Source organism: Anolis carolinensis, unplaced genomic scaffold, assembly GCF_035594765.1.
Source record: "Anolis carolinensis isolate JA03-04 unplaced genomic scaffold, rAnoCar3.1.pri scaffold_7, whole genome shotgun sequence".
NCBI classification, from domain to species: Eukaryota; Metazoa; Chordata; class Lepidosauria; order Squamata; family Dactyloidae; genus Anolis; species Anolis carolinensis.
Genome location: NW_026943818.1, coordinates 25,070,349 through 25,091,129, shown reverse-complemented (window position 1 = coordinate 25,091,129; position 20,781 = coordinate 25,070,349). Strand labels below are relative to the sequence as shown.

Here is a 20,781-nt window from a genome sequence, read left to right as displayed (position 1 = left end):
GAGATAAGGTACCACTTATAAAGTGGGGAGGCAAGATTAACTAATTTACGACCTGGAATGAGGAAGTGCCGTCAGTGTGGATGATGAAGCAGCTGCTCCCCCCTGTGGCCAGAATCGAACATCCCCTCAGAAGATGGTTAACTTGCCTCTGTGTGTGTCTCTCAGTCTCTGTTTGATGTGTTTATGGGCATTGAATGTTTGCCCTATGTGTGTTATAATGTGATCCGCCCTGAGTCCCCTTCGGGGTGAGAAGGGCGGAATATAAATACTGTAAATAAATAAATAAATAAATAGAAGCAGTAGTAGTTGTTATTGTTCTTATTATTATTATTATTATTATTGACTGGGTAGGACTGCCAGATGCATCTAGACTGTAGAAATAATAATAATAATAATAATAATAATAATAATAATAATAATAATAATAATATATCTATCTTGCTTGCTGTGTCATACAACGTCGTTGTGTCAATAATAATAATATAATTACTGCTATTGCTCTTATAATGATGATGATGATTATTATTATTTCTACCGTGTAGATGCAACTCCACATTTTCCTAACTGGATGTACACCTGGACCATGTCCCAGGTTATGCTGCGAACCACGAAATCTCTTATCTATCCACAGATACCCATCTCTCCAACAGAAAAATACCTCTCGGTTGGAGGAGTAACATCACTTCTTGTCTTGTCGAACCGAGAATGGCTTTGGGAACGGCTCCGGGGCCCCATCTAGCGGCTTGACGGCATCGTCCCAGCCTTTTGAAACTTTGGGCAGACCCTCACGGAGTTATCCCCTTTCATTTGATTCTCTGCAAATTAAATTAAAATCCAAATTAAAAAAAATAAATAAGAAAGCAAAACCATTTCATTGCTTTTCGAGGACATTTGCCCTGTTTCATATTGTCATCACATTTCTGTTGTTTTTCCTTAGCGTTGTTTTTGTTTGGTCTCTTCCAGCAAATATTATGAGAAAGAAGCTTTACTGGCGGATCCGGTCTGTGGGCCCATCTTGGCATGCCTCCTGGGTGAGCATCTTTGGAAACACTGGTTGTGCGTGTGCGTGTTTTGACAGTCCCCACATGGCTTGTCAAAGACGTTTGCAGGAAATGTGGAATATGACTCAGGAGTGCGACGCAGTTTGAAAGCGGAGGATGGAAACATCAGGGAATATCGGGAGCCGTACTTTAGTGAGAGGTTAGCCCAGCTCACTGCCCACCTAGCAGATCGAAAGTAGGTAAATAGGTACTGCTTTTAGTGAGGTTGCAAGCTCCCCCTAATCAGTTCACCCAGACAAGGATAATGGCAAGTTGCCAAACCACGAGTATGCTCAAGCAGGGCTCAACATAGCAGGCTGAACCACTTACTGCAGAAAAATCTCACCATTAGTCCCAGCTCCCTGCCTACCTAGCAGATCGAAAGTAGATAAATAGGTACTGCTTTTAGTGAGGTTGTAAGCTCCCCCTAACCAGTTCACCCAGACAATGATAATGGCAGTTGCTAAACTACGAGTATGCTCGAGCAGGGCTGAACCACTTGCTGCAGAAAAATCTCACCATTAGTCCCAGCTCCCTGCCCACCTAGCAGATCGAAAGTAGATAAATAGGCACTGCTTTTAGTGAGGTTGTAAGCTCACCCAAACAAGGTTAATGGTGGGTTAAACCGCTTGCTGCAGAAAAATCCTGCCGATCAAAAGGTCGGCAGTTCGAGCTCGGGTTGGGCTGAGCATCCGCCGTTAGTCCCAGCTCTCTACCCAACTAGCAGATTGAAAGTAGATAAATAGGTACTGCTTTTAGTGAGGAGATAATAAAGGCGCCCTTAAGGACATTGACAAGGATGTCTAAGCTGTGTATTGCCTGTCTGTCCTTGTTGGTTGTATAACAGCATTGAATGCTTGCCGTATGCGTGTTCTGTAATCCGCCCTGAGATAGAACGGAATATACATAAAGTATATTATGATTATTTTCATTTCTATTTCCAGTTGGGCCATGCGCCCTTGAATACACCAAGCTGAAAACCGCCGACCACTTCTGGACGGACCCCTCGGCGGATGAGTTGGTCCAGAGGCACCGGATCCACGGAGCTCACGGCCGGCAAGACTCCCCCTCCAAACGCCCAGCGCTGGGAGTAAGTCATTGAGTCAGTTTTATTTCCCAGTGTGCCGATCACCACTGGAGCCATCTTGACTGGCTTGTGCCAGAGTCTTTGCAGTTCGATCTTTAAATCCTATTATTATTATTATTATTATTATTATTATTATTATTATTGGAGCACCCGTTGGTGCAATGGGTTAAACCCTTTTGCTGGCAGGACTGCTGACCGAAAGGTCGGCAGTTCGAATCCAGGGAGCAGGGTGAGCTCCCATCTGTCAGCTCCAGCTTCCCACACGGGGACATGAGAAGAAGCCTCCCACAGGATGGTAAAACATCCCAGGCATCCTCTGGGCAATGTCAATTTTCTCACACCAGAAGCGACTTGCAGTTTCTCAGGTCGCTCCTGACATGAAAAAAAATAATGTAATGGCACACAGGTTACTCAGCTGTTAAACTGAAGAACAGTGACTTTGGTTTGCAGTTTCTCAAGTTGCTCCTGACACGGAAAAAAAAGATGTAATGGCTTTGGTTTGCAGTTTCTCAGGTCGCTCCTGACATGAAAAAAAATTAATGGCACACAGATTACTCAGGTGTTAAACTGAAGAACAGTGACTTTGGTTTGCAGTTTCTCAAGTCGCTCCTGACATGGGGGGGGGGAATGTAATGGCACACAGATTACTCGGCTGTTAAACTGATTCTAATGCACTTTATCTATTTACGAATTTGTTACTCATAATGTGCACCTTGCTTATCCACTATTGCAACCTCATTGTTTTTTAATTTGATGTTTTAATTCTGTGTTGTGTTTTTTCGCCTATTGTGTATATTTTATTATTGGTTTTTGTTGTTGTCCTTTGATGTTTCATATTTTATCATTGCTTGTATTTTGATTTTGCTCTAAGCCGCCCCGAGTCCCCTTCGGGGGAGATGGAGGCGGGATATAAATAAACATTATTATTATTATTATTATTATTATTATTATTATTATTAAACTGAAGAACAATGGCTTTGGTTTGCAGTTTCTCAGGTCGCTCCTGACATGAAAAAAAATTAATGGCACACAGATTACTCAGGTGTTAAACTGAAGAACAGTGACTTTGGTTTGCAGTTTCTCAAGTCGCTCCTGACATGGGGGGGGGAATGTAATGGCACACAGATTACTCGGCTGTTAAACTGATTCTAATGCACTTTATCTATTTACGAATTTGTTACTCATAATGTGCACCTTGCTTATCCACTATTGCAACCTCATTGTTTTTTAATTTGATGTTTTAATTCTGTGTTGTGTTTTTTCGCCTATTGTGTATATTTTATTATTGGTTTTTGTTGTTGTCCTTTGATGTTTCATATTTTATCATTGCTTGTATTTTGATTTTGCTCTAAGCCGCCCCGAGTCCCCTTCGGGGGAGATGGAGGCGGGATATAAATAAACATTATTATTATTATTATTATTATTATTATTATTATTATTAAACTGAAGAACAATGGCTTTGGTTTGCAGTTTCTCAGGTCGCTCCTGACACGGGAAAAAAAAAGTAATGGCACACAGATTACTCAGCTGTTAAACTGAAGAACTGTGACTTTGGTTTGCAGTTTCTCAAGTCGCTCCTGCCATGAAAAAAATGTAATGGCACACAGATTACTCAGCTGTTAAACTGAAGAACTGTGACTTTGGTTTGCAGTTTCTTAAGTCGCTCCTGACATGAAAAAAAAAATGTAATGGCACACAGATTACTCAGCTGTTAAACTGAAGAATTGTGACTTTGTTTTGCAGTTTCTCAAGTCGCTCCTGACACGGAAAAAAATTTACTATTATTATTATTATTATTATTATTATTATTATTATTATTATTTATATCCCACTTTTTCCCTCCACAAGGAGACTCAAAGTGTCTGACATTTAAAAAAGCATTTAATACAATTGAAATGGTCCAGTTTGTTCTGTGACATCTCCATCCTGACATTAGTTTCTCGTGTGTTCAGATCCGGAAACGGCACTCCAGCGGGAGCATGTCGGAGGACCGCTTTGCCGCCTCGGCCAGGGATTACGTGGAGTCGCTGCACCAGAACTCACGGACGCATTTGCTCTACGGGAAGAACAACGTCATGGTCCAGCCAGTAAGCGTTTTACGATCTGGGGGTGTCCCTCAACATCTCATCAAAGCACCGGCATCGGGAGCAACTTGGGGGCGTCCGGCTTGGAGTTGATACTTGATCATCATTCCCATACATAGCATTCCCTGCAGTGATGCATCCGCACATGGCTTGATCTTGCGTTTTGCAATCAGTGACGTTTCGGAGTGGGAGGAAAAGAACTCGGGGGGGTTTGACACATCACACATCGCAATGCAAAGTGAATCCTCCCTCTCCCCAAATACAGGTAAATTTCAAAATGAAAAGAGATCCCAATGAAATTATTTTGAGGCATCGGTAGGTTAAAGGTTTTTGAATATTTACCGTATTTCAAAGAAAAACAGTAAACTAGCTCTGTAAGTGGACAAGTAGGGTCAACAAAACAATATAGTATTAACAATAACATAATAATAATAATAATAATAATAATAATAATAATAATAATAATAATAATAAAAAAAAAATATAATAAAAACTTCATTTGTACCCTGCCCTATCTCCCCATGGGGACTCAGACCAGCTTCCAACATAGTAACAGGCAAACATTCAATGTCTACATAAACAATGCAGAGTTAGATGTAGATCTATAATTATATATACTAATTCCACATATGCATTTCCCTCTAAAACGTTTTCAAATCCTCTCTCTATATATGTGCATTTCCCTTCTGCAATACTTGCAAGCTCTATATACTTATATCTTTCTAGAAATCTCTGTGTGTGTGCATTTCCCCTGCAATATTTGCAAGCCCTATATTCATATCTATCTATCTAGACATCTCTCTCTATATATAGATAATTATATCTGTATAGGATTTGCAAAGACCTGCAGACATGTGAGGTGAATATTAATATATAAAATAATGTATACACACAGATACAGATATAAAGGTAAATGGAAATCTCTAGATATCTATATGTTTATAGGATTTGCAAAGACATATGAGGAGGAACTTCATATATAAAACTAGCTGTGCCCACCCACGCGTTGCTGTGGCGAAGTCTGGTGGTATGGCAAATAAAGTACTGAGGAATTGGTGGTAGTTAAGGTAAAGGGTAAAGGTTTTCCCTTGATGTTAAGTCCAGTCATGTCTGACTCTGGGGGTTTGTGCTCATTTCCATTTCTAAGCCGAAGAGCCGGCGTTGTCCGTAAACTCCTCCAAGGTCATGTGGCATGACTGCATGGAGCGCCGTTATCTTCCCGCTGGAGCGGTACCTATTTATCTACTCTCATTTGCATGTTTTTGAACTTCTGGGTTGGCAGAAGCTGGGGCTAACAGTGGGGGCTCTCTCCGCTTCCCCAATTCAAACCTGCGACCTTTCGGTCCAGAAGTTCAGAAGTTCAGCAGCTCAGCGCTTTAACACACTGCGCCATCAGGGGATATTATTTCCTAAAGGGTATACAATATTTATGATTTTTTCATCTGTTGGAGGCAAGTATGAATGCTGCAATTAGGGGAAATGATTAGGATGTAATGACCTTGCATCTTTAAAGCCTAGCTGTTTCCTTCCTGAGTAAATTTTTTGTTGGGAGGTGTTAGCTGGCCCGGATTGTTTCCTATCTGGAATTCCCTTGTTTTCAGAGTGGTGTTCTTTGCGATATTAATTAGATAATCTGTGGAAGAGGCCTAAGTGAAGCCTAAGTCTGCCTGTCCCCTGGGGTGAGTCAGTTGCTAGTAGACCAAGTGGGCGGAGCTTAGCCTTCTAACTGGCAGCAATTGGATAAAAAACAATTATTCCTCCCTCTAATTAGGACTTTATTTTTCTTTTCTTTTTGTGGTATTAACCTAGAGCCGTGGATGATGGGTGTATTGTCAAATTTCGAGGTTGGGGGGCCTGTAGTTTTGTTGTTTTGTGGGTCGCGTGATGCCATCACTCTTTTATATAGATAGATAGCACGCTCCCTTGAGGCAGGTTGTTCAAATGATCACCTCTTTTTCTCACTCATCATTTGGTGACTTCCCTTTATTTATTTTTTGCTATTTGAAAAGCCAATATCCATCTCCTGAATGTCGAGAACTTAAAATATGAAATATTTCCATCCTCTCGAACCCAGGGTCTGCTTGAAGACAGGCTCCCAAAAACATCCACAAAGTTGCATTCGGCTCTCCGACTGCATTCGGCTTCAAAAGGCTTGGTCGGGTAGCCCTGTGAATACTAAGAGGCCCGTTTTTATTTTTACGCTGGATGCCAAAGCAAGGGTCCTTGTGACCCAGCTGCTGGTTCGATGTAAATGAAAGTGGCATTTTGTTTCCCCTTCATTGACTCACCCTCGATCGGTGACTCATCTCCCTTTTCGTCGTCTTCCCGCCCCGTTTTGTGACTCATCTCCTCCCAACCGTTCTGTTTATCGGCGTCCGGCTTTTAACATTACTTCCGATGAGTTCTGGTCCGACTGGACTTAATATTCCAGGGTGGAGAAAGGAATCGTGATCCCGGCTCATGGGATGAGTGATATCCTCCCACTTCCAACACTCGCCGGGCATCGAGGGTCAAGAAAACCCTTGTGAAATGGCACACTTCAGACTGCTTTCCAAATGGCACCTGTCGAACTTGGGAGTGTAGGAGGAAAAAGCTGAAATTAGATCGAGCCTGCAATTTTACAGTGGTGATTTTGGATTAGCGTGGGGCCCGAATCATCAGTTTCTTTTGTGGTTTCAGATTGCACAGAATGGCACAACCCCACTTTTCGGCGTATGGCCGTAGGCCCTGACTCACAGGGCCTACAGCCAAGCGCCAGGCGCTCAACGCTCGGAGGACTGGGTCTATGAGACATGTCTGCTGGGTCTATGAACGTCGAGCGCCCGACTGTAGACACTGCAGGCAGGGCCTACGAGCAACAAGCGCTTGATATCACATAGGCCCGGCTCGCTGGGTCTCTGAGCATTGAGCATTTGGTGCTCGACTGTAGGCCCTGCGAGCCGGGCCTATGAGACATTGAGCGCTCGATGCCCATAGGACCTCCCTGCTGGGCCTACGAGCATCAAGCGCTTGACTGTAGACTCTGCAGGCATGGCCTACGAGCATCAAGCGCTTGATATCACATAGGCCCGGGTTGCAGGGTCTCTGAGCATTGAGTGTTTGGCACTCGACTGTAGGCCCTGTGAGCTGGGCCTATGAGACATTGAGCGCTTGATGCCCATAGGACCTCCTTGCTGGGCCTACGAGCGTCGAGCGCTTGACTGTAGACTCTGCAGGCATGGCTTACGAGCATCAAGCGCTTGATATCACATAGGCCCGGGTTGCAGGGTCTCTGAGCATTGAGTGTTTGGTGCTCGGCTGTAGGCCCTGCAAGCTGGGCCTATGAGACATTGAACGCTCGATGCTTGTACGTCCTGCCTGCCGAGTCTATGAGCGTTGAGTGCTCGATGGTTCGTAGGCCCGGCTTGCAGGCTCATAGGTCCTATGAGCCAGGCCTGCCAGTTAGGGCCTACAACCAAGTGGGCTCGGCGCTCGGCTGTAGGCCCTGTGAGCCAGACCTACAAGCCATCAAGCGTTTGATATCACATAAGCCTGGCTTGCAGGGTCCCTGAGCATTGAGCGTTTTGCGCTCAACTGTAGGCCCTGCGAGCCGGGCCTACGTGACATTGAGTGCTCAATGGCTCGTAGGTCTGGCTCGCAGGGCCTACATCCGAGCGCCGGGCCCGCTTGGCTGTAGGCCCCAACTGGCAGGCCTTGTTTTTTGCGGAGTGACTCCAATGAATATGCAACATATGAAGTGGCCCATTTTTTTGCTCTGGCTGCAAATAAAGGTCAGAATCAGAGACCTAGATAAAATCGCCACGGGGACTCGGAAGTGCTCGTTCTTTTTCCACCCCCATTCCCCATTTGTCTGTGATTTACAGAGTTATTATTCTTTGCATGAGCACGAGAACAACCTTTGCTTGGTGTCTTCTGCCCTTTTTATTTTAACGGTGAACACTCTGTTCTGAGCAGAATTAATCCTTTCTGTCGTGGCCTTGGGCGAGGACAATAAACATTGCGTTGTCTTTGTCATCTCCAAATAGAAAGACGACATGGAAGTCATCCCGGGCTACCTCTCACTTCACCAGACGGCCGATTCCTTGACACTCAAATGGACCCCCAACCAGCTCATGAACGGGACGCTGGGGGCTTCGGAGCTGGAGAAAAGGTGAGCCCCCTTTCCTTGTGTTGCTGTTAGTTAACACACGGAGCCAAAATTCCTCTGCTATCAAGTGCCAGAGATCCTGCTCTGTTCTTCTCGGGAGCTTTGTGGATCCAAATGCAGGAAGCTTTTAACCAAATTGCACGAGCCACTGTAATCCACAAGTCCCAATAGTGCATGAGCATCAATAGTGCATGCTCGGGTACTGTAGTTAAAAAACACTATTAAAGTTTCCGAGTTTTGGTGGTTGAGAAATTCGTGCCGTACTTGCAGGACAATTTTGTTGACTTCAGTGAAGGAAGCTTTTAACCAAATTGCACGAGCCACTGTAATCCACGAGTCCCAATAGTGCACGAGCATCAATAGTGCATGCTCGGGTACTGTAGTTAAAAAACACTATTAAAGTTTCTGAGTCTTAGTGGTTGAGAAATTCATGCTCTACTTGCAGGACAATTTTGCTGACTTCAGTGCAAGGAAGCTTTTAACCAAATTGCACGAGCCACTGTAATCCACAAGTCCCAATAGTGCATGAGCATCAATAGTGCATGCTCTGGTACTTTAGTTAAAAAAACACTATTAAAGTTTCCGAGTCTTGGTGGTTGAGAAATTTGTGCTCTACCTGCAGGACAATTTTGCTGACTTCAGTGCAAGGAAACTCTTAACCAAATTGCATGAGCCTTTGTAATCCACGAGTCCCAATAGTGCATGAGCATCAATAGTGCATGCTCGGGTACTGTAGTTAAAAAAACACTATTAAAAGTTTCCGAGTCTTGGTGGTTGAGAAATTCGTGCTCTATCTGCAGGACAATTTTGTTGACCTCAGTGCAAGGAAGCTTTTAACCAACTTGCACGAGCCACTGCTTGGTCTCCAAAATAGGGACTCCCTTGTATTATGGGCATAATCAGAGTTCCTTTTTTGACACCAAAATTGTATTATGGGCACTGTAGTTTTAAAAACTTTTAGAGTTTTGGTTGTTAAGAAGTCCATGCCTTTCTCACCAGTTTAGAAAGAATCAAGAAGCAAGGGGTTCGAATGAGGGTACTTTTAACTCTTCGATCAGAGAGGACCTTTAACCAATAGTGCATGAGCATCAATAATGCATGCTTTGGTACTGTTGTTAAAAAACACTATTAAAGTTTCCGAGTATTGGTGGTTGAGAAATTCGTGCCCTACTTATAGGACAATTTTGTTGACTTCAGTGAAGGAAGCTTTTAACCAAATTGCACGAGCCACTGCTTGGTCTCCAAAATAGAGACTCCCTGTTTTATCTATGCCGATGATTGTGCCATCACTGCTGAATGCAGGGAGCTTTGAAATGGTTGAACGGAAGCTCTCTGAAGCTTTAGGTGCTCTCACTGCCTATTACAGGGAATCCTTCTAAAATGCAGGTGTGTGCTTTTCACTTGAAGAAGTATTCTCAATTTGCTCTGACACGATAAAATAAATAAATTTAATTATAATGTCTATTTCTTGCCCTGTTTCCAGCATCTACTGGGACTACGCCTTGATCGTGCCCTTCAGCCAAATCGTCTGCATCCACTGCCATCAACAACGTAAGCCTTTCGGCATTTGGCTTTATTTTCTAATCCTTTAAAAATTATTTCTAGTATCCGTTTTCTTCATAAGCCCACCTCTAAATTCTCCAGAATTATCAGGCCCACTGTTACTCTTCTAAAAATACCTTTAAGAAGTGATACTTGAGTTTTCTAAACCTTATATTAAGTAGAGTTGAAGTATTTATTTATTATTATTTATTTACTACACTTATATCCCGCTCTTCTCACCCTGAAGAAGCGGCTTATAAATCAAATGAACATACAATATATTATTAGCATATTAGCTTTTAAGCAGTATCTATTTATCTACTAAAATTTTGCTTTCGAACCGCTAGGTAGGCTCTACTTGCAGGACAATTATGTTGACTTCAGTGCAAGAAAGCTTTTAACCAAATTGCACGAGCCACTGCTTGGTCTCTAAAATAGCGACTTTCTGTTTTGACACCAAAACCCTGACCCGGGTTTTCAACTGTCAACCTTTCGATTGACAAGGTTTACTGGCGGTTTAACCTCCTGTGCTAAAGCCCTGTCATTTTTGAAACGTTCATAATAAAGTAAATTTCCTCCTGCAGCAGAACGTGGGGGCACCTTAGTGCTTGTGAGCCAAGATGGCATCCAGAGGCCTCCGCTTCATTTCCCGCCCGGCGGGCACCTGCTTGCGTTCCTCTCTTGCCTTGAAAACGGCCTCTTGCCTCGGGGACAACTGGAACCTCCATTGTGGTCACAACAGGGAAAGGTAAGGGCACGGTGGGACTATAGATCCCATTATCCCCGTCCGACGGCCAGGATATCTGCATACACTGGGGGTGCATCTACGGTGCAGAACAGTGGTTCCCAAACTTATTTGGCCTTCCGCCCCCTTTCCAGAAAAAATATTACTCAGCTCCCCCTGGAAAGGGGGCGTGGCTTAGAGGGGTGGGTGTGGCTCCTGCTCAAGAGGGTGGGGCTGAGCCTCTCCCCTAGTCCAAGATGCAGGGCTGGGAGGGGGAGGGGGAGGTGGGCGGGGCAACAAATGGGCGGTCAGGACTGGGATGGGTGGAGTTACGAGCTCTGAGACAGGGCTGAGCTTCTATCTCTGTCCTGTGGCGCATGCCAGGACACAGAGGGCGGGGCTAGAGGAGGGGGCGGGGCCTCTATACCCCACCCCCATGTTCTAACAAGCGCCTCAGGGGAGGTATACAGAGGCTCTCAGGAAGAGACCCCGCCCCTAGCCCCGCCCTTTAGTCCTAAAAGGCCTCTCAGGAGAGTTATAGAGGCTCAGCCCTGTCTCAGGCTCTCGGGAAGAGGCCCCGCCCCTAGCCCCGCCCTTTAGTCTTATAAGGCCTCTCAGGAGAGGTATAGATGCTCAGCCCTGTCTCAGGCTCTTGGGAAGAAGCCACGCCCACTCCTCTGGCTCCGCCCCCTGTGTCCTACCAGGCGCCTCAGGGTCTCAGCCCTGTCTCCGACACTTGGGAAGAAGTCCTGCCCCTCCTCTGGCCCCGCCCCGTGTCCTAATAGGTGCCATCACCGTCCCCCTGGATCGCTGCAGTGCCCACCAGGGGGCGGTAGCGCCCACTTTGGGAATCACTGGTGTAGAATGACTGCAGTTTGACGCCACTTAAACTGCTGTGGCTCAATACTATGGAATCCCATGAGTTGTAGTTTTTTCTGATCAAAACACCGAGCCTAAATACCTCTCTGCTTTAATGTGGTTCCTCTTTATCTACTCACATTTGTTTTTGAACTGCTAGGTAGGCAGAAGCTGGGCTAAAAGGTCAGGAGCTCACTCTGACCCGGGGTTCGAACCTTCCGGTGGGCAGGATTTATTGCAGCCTGGTGATTAACCTGCTGTACTAAAGCCCGGCATAATAATAATAATAATAATGATGATGATGATGATGTATCATCTTGCAGGGCAAAGTCTTTCCCAAGCTCCGCAAGCGCAACAGCTACAACCGGTCTGTGGACTTGGACGAAATGCCGGCCGTGGCAGAGACGGCGACCGATTACGTCTTCAGGATCATTTACCCCGGACACAAGCACAGCGACAGTAAGACCCTCCGCTCTCTGCCTTTCGCCCAGCGGGGTGGTGGGAAGCCACATGGGCAATTTTAACATTTTCCAGCTTCCGGCTTCATGAGAGTCTGCTCGATTCCGGCCACAGGGGGAGCTGCCGCTTCACCTTCCACTTGTGACACCGAGTCTTTGATGGAGTACTTCCTCATAGATATCACAAAATCACAACTTGAACACTCCCCAAGTGTCTAGGACTGTGTGATGTATTATTATTATTATTATTATTATTATTATTATTATTATTGTGTCATAAATTAGTTAAATTAGCCTCCCCGCATAAAGCGGTACCTAAATTTACTACTTGACGGATGCAACTGAGTTTCGGGCTGCATATTATTTTATTATTATTATTATTATTATTATTATTATTATTATTATTATTATTATTATTATGGTGTCGTAAATTAGTTAAATTAGCCTCCCCGCATAAAACGGTACCTAAATTTACTACTTGACAGATGCAACTGAGTTTCAGGCTGCATAGCTCAACAGCAAGCTGGACTATTAATGGTGAGGAGCTTACTCCGACCCGGGTTGGCTTCAAACTCAGTAGTGGGCCAGGCTGTGGCGCAGGCTGTTGAGCAACCAGCTGCAGCCAGCTGCAATGAATCACTCTGACCAGGAGGTCATGAGTTCGAGGCCAGCTCGGATCCCCGTGTTTGTCTTGTCTTTGTTCTATGTTAAGGCATTGAATGTTTGCCTTATATGTGTAATGTGATCTGCCCTGAGTCCCCTTCGGGGTGAGAAAGAAGGGCGGAATATAAATACTGTAAATAAATAAATAGTGATTTATTACTAACCAGCTGTACCACCACCCGGTCCCTGCTAACTAACTACTCCTCATTGAGGACTGGAGCCTTGGGCAGTGCAGGGTTAAACTCTGACAATAAGAAATTTGGAAATAGTTATTAGTTATTTTATTAGCAAATTCCAAAAATATTAATGAGTTTGAGTTAGTTGTTTGTGAAGTTATATCATACGATCATTCCTCCTAGTTTGTGCTCTATTGAATGTAATAATATTGTACCTGAAACATCGAACAAAGTCGTCCTGCATCTTAGCCTGGACCTGAAATGAGGTTGTTTTGGACCACTTACATTATGATTTTCTTGGCTGACAGATGGATTCCTTCCGATCTTGGGGCCTCCTCCCCTTTTGCCTCCAAACATGTCCTTTTAAGTTTTGATTGTAGAGCCCGGCACCCGTTTTTGTTTTCTTATGCTCCTCTTTCACTATTTTCTTTGAGCAGTAACTATTAACTACCACCACTTAGCTGCCAGCCGCTCCGCCTCCGTCGACGATGACGAGGAGGAAGAAGATAAGCTGCACGCAATGCTATCCATGATCTGCAATCGGAACCTCACAGATCCTAAAAGGATGAAAGGTTTTTATCCCTCGCCTCCATCTCCGCCTCCCCCCCCCCCCCCCACGCCACCTCCATCCTCGCCCCACTGGCACCACGAGCACACCGCATACAGCAGTGTTGGCATTATTCTTGAGGGTTGTAGAAATAAATAAATAGAAGCTTTACCACCGTTTCCGAATCAAGATAAACCCTGCAGTATAATCAAGTGTCACTCAAGCTTGTGTAACAAGTAACAGCAGCTTTACTTCAGTTCAAAAGTTCAAACAGGGCAACAGTATAGTCGTAGAATCATGTTGGAGGTTGTAGATATAAATAAATAGAAGCTTTACCACAGTTTCTGAGCCAAAATATACCCTGCAGTATAATAAAGTGTCACTCAGGCTTGTGTAATAAGCAACAGTAACTTTACTTCAGTTCAAAAGATCAAACATGGCAACAATATATACAGCAGTCTCTCTGAATTCACACAGAGAACAGAGGGAATAAACAGTCCTTTTAAACAGTCCTTAAATAGGCCTCATTTGCCTTAGAAATAATCAGGTTTCGGAGAATTGGAAGCCATTTCCTTCCTGACTGTTTCCAGTCAGCGCTCTCTTCACTCTCCGAGGTGAAAGTGGCAGTTTGTCTCAGCACCAAGCTAGAGACAGCAACCTATTGGAATTCTGGCTCCGAGATTAAAGTGGCAGTTAAAACCGTTTGTTTGGAGGAACTAGATATTTCTAGATAGAACACCTCTCTGGGATTCTCTAGATCCTCAATGTGAATTTGTGGTCAGCTTCCAACAACTTTTATATACTTAGAGAGATGTTTTCTCAGGTCAAAAAATTAGCAATTTCTTTGTGTTGCCGAAGGATTTCGTGGCCTGTAATAGGCAGTAAGAGCACCTAAAGCTTCAGAGAGCTTTTGTTCAACCATTTCAAAGCTCCCTGCTTGAGCGGTGATGGCACGATCGTCAGCGTAGATTAAACCTTCTGTCCCTTCTGAGTCAGGCCATTCTTCTATTTTCGCCATCTGCTTCTCTGAACCTGGAACTCAACAAAAAAGCTCCTGTTTTGTAGCAGATTTCTTATGAAGCAGGTGAGGTGGTAGTCCTTTGTGATGTTACAATGCCAATGTTTTACAGCAGTGGTCCCCAAACTACTTTTTCCAGAAAAAATATGAGTCAGCACCCCCTGGAAGGGGGCGTGGCTTAGAGGGGTGGGCGTGGCTCCTGATCAAGAGGGCGGGGCTGAGCCTCCCCCCTAGTCCAAGATGCAGGGCTGTGAGGGGAAGGTGGGCGGGGCCACCAGCCAGGACTGGGATGGGCAGAGTTACGAGCTCTGAGGCAGGGCTGAGCTTCTATCCCTGTCCTGCAGTGCCTGCCAGGACACAGGGGGCGGGGCTAGAGGAGGGGGCGGGCCGCTATACCCCGCCCCCGTGTTCTAACAAGCACCTCAGGGGAGGTATACAGAGGCTCCGCCCCCACCCCAGCTTTAGTCCTAAAAGGCCTCTCAGGAGAGGTATAGAGGCTCAGCCCTGTCTCAGGCTCTTGGAAGAAGGCCCCGCCCCCTCCCTTAGCTCCGCCCTCTGTGTCCCAACAAGCGCCTCAGGAGAGGTATAGAGCTCAGCCCTGTCTTGGGCTGCTGACTGGTGTACGATGACAGCTCTTCGTGGGAGAATGACAACACTGTTGTACCCGGTTTGCTCTCCCGTTTTGGTTTGATTTCTTTGCAACCTCTCTTGCCTTTTTGCATGTGACCGAAAATTTGGCCGAGACCCGCCACCAGCCAACCAAACAAACCAAATGCACTCATTCTCTGAAGATGCTGTTCACTCTAATTCTTCACCAATTCAGGTACCTTTCATCTGAATGCTTAGGTTCTGTGGGGTTCACCTTAAAAGGACACTGTTTCTTTAAGAATCCAATTTATTGATTTTTTAATTTCTCTGGTTTATGGAGGGGGAAAGGCGGAGGAACAAAATAAAAAATAGAATACAAACCGGACCAGGCTCCCCTCCCCTTGGTTTGATTTTAGGAGACGTTGCCATAAATACTGGCTTGTTCAGCTCGTTCCTGAAGAATTAAGGTGAAGAGCATTGTGGTCCCACTTGTCTTTATTTTTTTTGCATCCGCGGTGTTGATTTGCTTTTCTTTTTAATATGATGCTATGTTTTGCTTGAACATTGCAAGAATGGCTAGATCTGTTGAATCTGTAAATGCAAGGACAGTGCATGCTTTGGATCGTCATTTTTTAAAAATACCGTATATACTCGAGTATAAGTCGACTTGAATATAAGCCGAGGCACCTAATTTTACCACCAAAAAAACTGGGAAAACATTGATTCAAGTATAAGTCGAGGGTGGTAAATTTCTGAAATAAAACTAATTCCCAATAAAATTACATTAATTGAGGCATCGGTAGGTTCAATGTTTTTGAATATTTACATAAAATTAATTTAAGATAAGACTGTCCAACTCTGATTAAATCATGATTCTCATCTTCTTCAATGTAAATGTGCTTATGTATCCTTTTAATAATAATAGAGTAAAATAATACATGTAATATAATAACAATAAATACAGGAAAATAATACAAGTACAGTAGAGTCTCACTTATCCAAGCCTCGCTTATCCAAGGTTCTGGATTATCCAAGCCATTTTTGTAGTCAATGTTTTCAATATATTGTGATATTTTGGTGCTAAATTCGTAAATACAGTATGCTTATGTATCTTTTTAATAATAATAATAATAATATTACATTTATTATTTTGCTCCATTTATGACTACATTTATTATTTCACTGTATTTATTATTATTTTTACATTTATTATTTTCATTTATTATTACATTTATTATTTCACTGCATTTATTATTATTATTATTATTATTACATTTATTATTTTCCTTTATTTATTATTACATTTATTATTTCTCTGCGTTTATTATTATTATTATTACATTTATTATTTTACTCTATTATTATTAAAAGGATACATTGAAGAAGATGAGAATAATGATTTAATCAGAGTTGGACAGTAATAATATATAATAAATAAAGGAAAATAATAAATGTAATAATAGTAACAATAAATACAGTGAAATAATAAATGTAATAATAAATACAATGAAATAATAAATGTAATAATAAATAGAGTAAAATAATAAATGTAATAATAATAATAATAATAATAGAGTAAAATAAATGTAATAATAATAATAGAGTAAAATAATAAATGTAATAATAATAATAAACGCAGTGAAATAAATGTAATAATAAATAAAGGAAAATAATAAATGTAATAATAGTAACAATAAATACAGTGAAATAATAAATGTAATAATAAATACAATGAAATAATAAATGTAATAATAAATAGAGTAAAATAATAAATGTAATAATAATAATAATAATAGAGTAAAATAAATGTAATAAAAATAATAGAGTAAAATAATAAATGTAATAATAATAATAAACGCAGTGAAATAAATGTAATAATAAATAAAGGAAAATAATAAATAATAATAATATCAGAGTAAAATAATAAATGTAATAATAATAATAATAATAGAGTAAAATAAATGTAATAGTAATAATAATAGAGTAAAATAATTCATGTAATAATAATAATAAATGCAGTGAAATAAATGTAATAATAAATAAAGGAAAATAATAAATGTAATAATAACAATAAATACAGTGTAAAATAATAAATGTAATAATACTAATAATGAACGCAATAAAATAATAAATGTAATAATACAGGAAAATAATAAATGTAATAATAATTACAGTGAAATAATAAATGTAATAATAAATGGAGTAAAATAATAAATGTAATAATAATAATAAAAATAAAAAATACAATGAAATAACAAATATAATAAATAGAGTAAAGTAATAAATGTAATAACAAAAATAATATCAGAGTGAAATAATAAATGTATTAATAATTAAAATAGAGTAAAATAAATGTAATAACAGTGAAATAATAAATGTAATAATAAATGGAGTAAAATAATAAATGTAATAATAATACAATGAAATAATAAATGTAATAATAAATAGAGTAAAATAATAGATGTAATAACAATAATAATATCAGAGTGAAATAATAAATGTATTAATAATAATACAGATAGAGTAAAATAAATGTAATAGTAATAATAATAGAGTAAAATAATAAATGTAATAAAATAATAAATGTAATGATACCAATAATAATAGAGAAAAATAATAAATGTACCATATATTCTTGGGTATAAGCCAACCTGAATATAAGTCAACCACCCGAGTATAAGCCGAGGGGGGCTTTTTCAGTCCTAAAAAAAGGGCTGGAAAACTTGTGTATATACGGTAGTCCACTCCTTCCCAAAAAAAATTGGAAAGCACTGCACAGTAATATATATATATATAATATGTGTGTATATATATATATATATATATATGCATGCAAAAACTGGCCCATATTTTACTCACATTTTACTTGCATGTGTCTCACCTGGCTGCCTCCCCTGCCCGAATCTTTTGCCTTAATAGACATTGTGGATGAGCTGAAGGCCAGTCATTTATGAAAGGCATCATCTGTTGCTTGTTTTGTTTACAAGAGTTTCCTGGAATGATTTACTAAGTTTACTAACATGCTGAACTTGGGTGGGAGATTGACAAGAGCATCGGTTGTTTACTCATTTACCTCTGGACTAAAACTCCTACAATTCCCCAATTTCTTCTTTGTGGTCTCCGTGAAATACGCATACCGAGTCCTTAATGGAGTGCTTCCTCGTTCTTCCGCACGCTGCTGGAAGATTTTATGGTGTTGTAAATTGGTTAAATTAGCCTCCCCACATAAAGCGGTACCTAGATTTCCTCCTTGACAGATTCAACTGTCTTTCAGGCTGCATAGCTAGACTATTAATGGTTGGGAGCTTATTCCGACCAAGTCTGGCTTCGAACTCATGACCTCTTGGTCAGTAGTGATTTATTGCATCTGGCTACTAACCAGCTGCATCACAGCTTTCTCTATTTTTATTATTATTATTATTATCATTATTATTATTATTACTGTGGTGTTGTAAATTAGTTAAATTAGCCTCCCCACAGAGAGCGGTACCTAAATTTACTACTCGACAGATGCAACTGAGTTTCAGGCTGCATAGGTCAATAGCAAGTTGGACTATTAATGGTTAGGATTTTACTCCGACCCAGGCTGGCTTCGAACTCATGACCCCTTGGTCAGTAGTGATTTGCTGCAGCTGACTACTAACTAGCTGCATCACAGCCCGGTCCATTATTATTATTATTATTATTATTATTATTATTACTATGCTGTTGTAAATTAGTTAAATTAGCCTTCCCACATAAAGCGGTACCTGATTTATTATTATTATTATTATCACTATGGTGTCGTAAATTAGTTAAATTAGCCTTCCCACATAAAGCGGTACCTGATTTTTTTTTTTATTATTATTATTATTATTATTAATACTATGGTGTCGTAAATTAGTTAAATTAGCCTTCCCACATAAAGCGGTACATGATTTATTATTATTATTATTATTATTATTATTATTATTACTATGGTGTCATAAATTAGTTAAATTAGCCTTCCTACATAAAGCGGTACTTGATTTATTATTATTATTATTATCACTATGGTGTCGTAAATTAGTTAAATTAGCCTTCCCACATAAAGCGGTACCTGATTTATTATTATTATTATTATTATTATTATTATTATTATTATTATTATGGTGTCGTAAATTAGTTAAATTAACCTTCCCACATAAAGCGGTACCTGATTTATTATTATTATTATTATTATTATTATTAATTATGGTGTCGTAATCATTCCTTCTTTGTGGTCCCTGTGAAATATGCACCTATGAATGTGTGAATTTCACGGGCGACCACTCGAAGAATCACTTTTCCCTGCTCTAGTGGGAGCCACATAACAAAAAACAAATTGGGGATGATGAGGAAGGATTTCTCTGCTGGTCTGAAAGATATATATATATATTTCTTTGGAAAAGCTAACTCGGGTGAACCAGAAATGGGAGAAATTGGGATCGAGGACTGAGACGTTGGAAGTCCGGGTTCCGCCTCCTTTCCCCTCTCAAAAGGCAGCCAAACGGAAGGCGATGCTCCACTCTCGCATGACGAAGGGCCAGAAAGAAGTCTTCGGGCATCCTCGTAATGTTTCGCCTTCTCTCCTCTCATCCCAGATCCAGGGGACAAATCGGAAATGCAGGGCTTTGGCGCCGGCTTCTTGTCGTGGCAGCTGGACCCGTGCAGCCAGGGATCCTCGTGTCTTTCCTGCTCCACGGGGAGTTCTCCGTACGACCTGCCTGCCTCCTGCAGCTGCATTCACGACAGGTGAGTGTTAGCAGGTGTGTGTATAGCGCAGGGGTCCCCAAACTTTTTAAACAGGGGGCCAGTTCACGATCCTTCGGACCGTTGGAGGGCCGGACTATAGTTGGCCACCGAGCAATAATAATTAATAATAATAACAACAATAATAAAAAGAGGGTTGGAAGAGACCCTTTGGGCCATTGAGTCCAATGCCCTTCTGCCTTTGTGCATCGAAAGCACAAGCAAAGCACCCCTGACAGATGGCCAACCAGACTCAATGTTAATAATAATAATAATAATAATAATAATAATAATAATAATAATAAAGAGGGTTGGAAGAGGCCCCTTGGGCCATTTAGTCCAACCCCCTTCTGCCTCTGTGCACCAAAAGCACAAGCAAAGCATCCCTGACAGATGGCCACCCAGCCTCAATGTTAATAACAATAATAATAGTAATAATAATAATAATACAGGGTTTTGGAACACAATACTCCTGACCTCACAATCGTGTTAAAAAACAAAGTATGGATTGCTGATGTTGCAATACCAGGTGAGAGCAAGATTGAGGAGAAACAACTGGAAAAGCTGACACGGTATGAGGATTTAAAGATCGAATTACAAAGACTCTGGCACAAGCCAGTCAAGGTGGTCCCAGTGGTGATTGGCACACTGGGTGCAGTGCCTAAAGACCTTTGGCCTGCACTTAAACACAATTGGCGCTGACAAAATCCCCACCTGCCAGCTGCAGAAGGCCACCTTACTGGGACCTGCATGTATTATTCGCCGATACATCACACAGTCCTAGACACTTGGGAAGTGTCCGGAATATGATCCAGTACAACAGCCAGCAGAGTGTCTGCTGTGGACTCATCTTGTTGTGTTTCAAATAATAATAATAATAATAATAATAATAATAATAATAATAATGCCCTTGGGTCATTTAGCCCAACCCCCTTCTGCCCTTTTGCCATGGGGGCCGGATAAATGGCTTCGATGGGCCACATCCGGCCCCCGGGCCTTAGTTTGGGGACCCCTGGTATAGCGGAACCAGCAGCGTCCAGTTAACACCATGTGCAAAAGACTCAGACCAGGCAGAGGAATTGAAAGAACAAAGAAACTTG

The 20,781-nt window shown here is 41.6% G+C and overlaps 1 protein-coding gene across 8 annotated transcripts in view; it reads left to right on the top strand.

The window, feature by feature from the left end:
* Positions 1 to 20,781, top strand: part of sgsm2 (small G protein signaling modulator 2) — a 108,015-nt gene that overhangs the window by 53,770 nt on the left and 33,464 nt on the right. For 5 of the 8 annotated variants that reach the window (XM_062959824.1, XM_062959826.1, XM_062959823.1 and 2 more), the window contains 9 exons: positions 964 to 1,031; positions 1,985 to 2,130; positions 4,080 to 4,214; positions 8,237 to 8,361; positions 9,842 to 9,909; positions 10,485 to 10,648; positions 11,806 to 11,941; positions 13,217 to 13,351; positions 19,534 to 19,684. In XM_062959824.1, coding sequence (XP_062815894.1) covers positions 964 to 1,031; positions 1,985 to 2,130; positions 4,080 to 4,214; positions 8,237 to 8,361; positions 9,842 to 9,909; positions 10,485 to 10,648; positions 11,806 to 11,941; positions 13,217 to 13,351; positions 19,534 to 19,684 — 1,128 coding nt within the window. The remainder of the gene's footprint in view (positions 1 to 963; positions 1,032 to 1,984; positions 2,131 to 4,079; positions 4,215 to 8,236; positions 8,362 to 9,841; positions 9,910 to 10,484; positions 10,649 to 11,805; positions 11,942 to 13,216; positions 13,352 to 19,533; positions 19,685 to 20,781) is intronic. The other 3 variants (XM_062959825.1, XM_062959827.1, XM_062959822.1) reach the window with 2 other exon arrangements.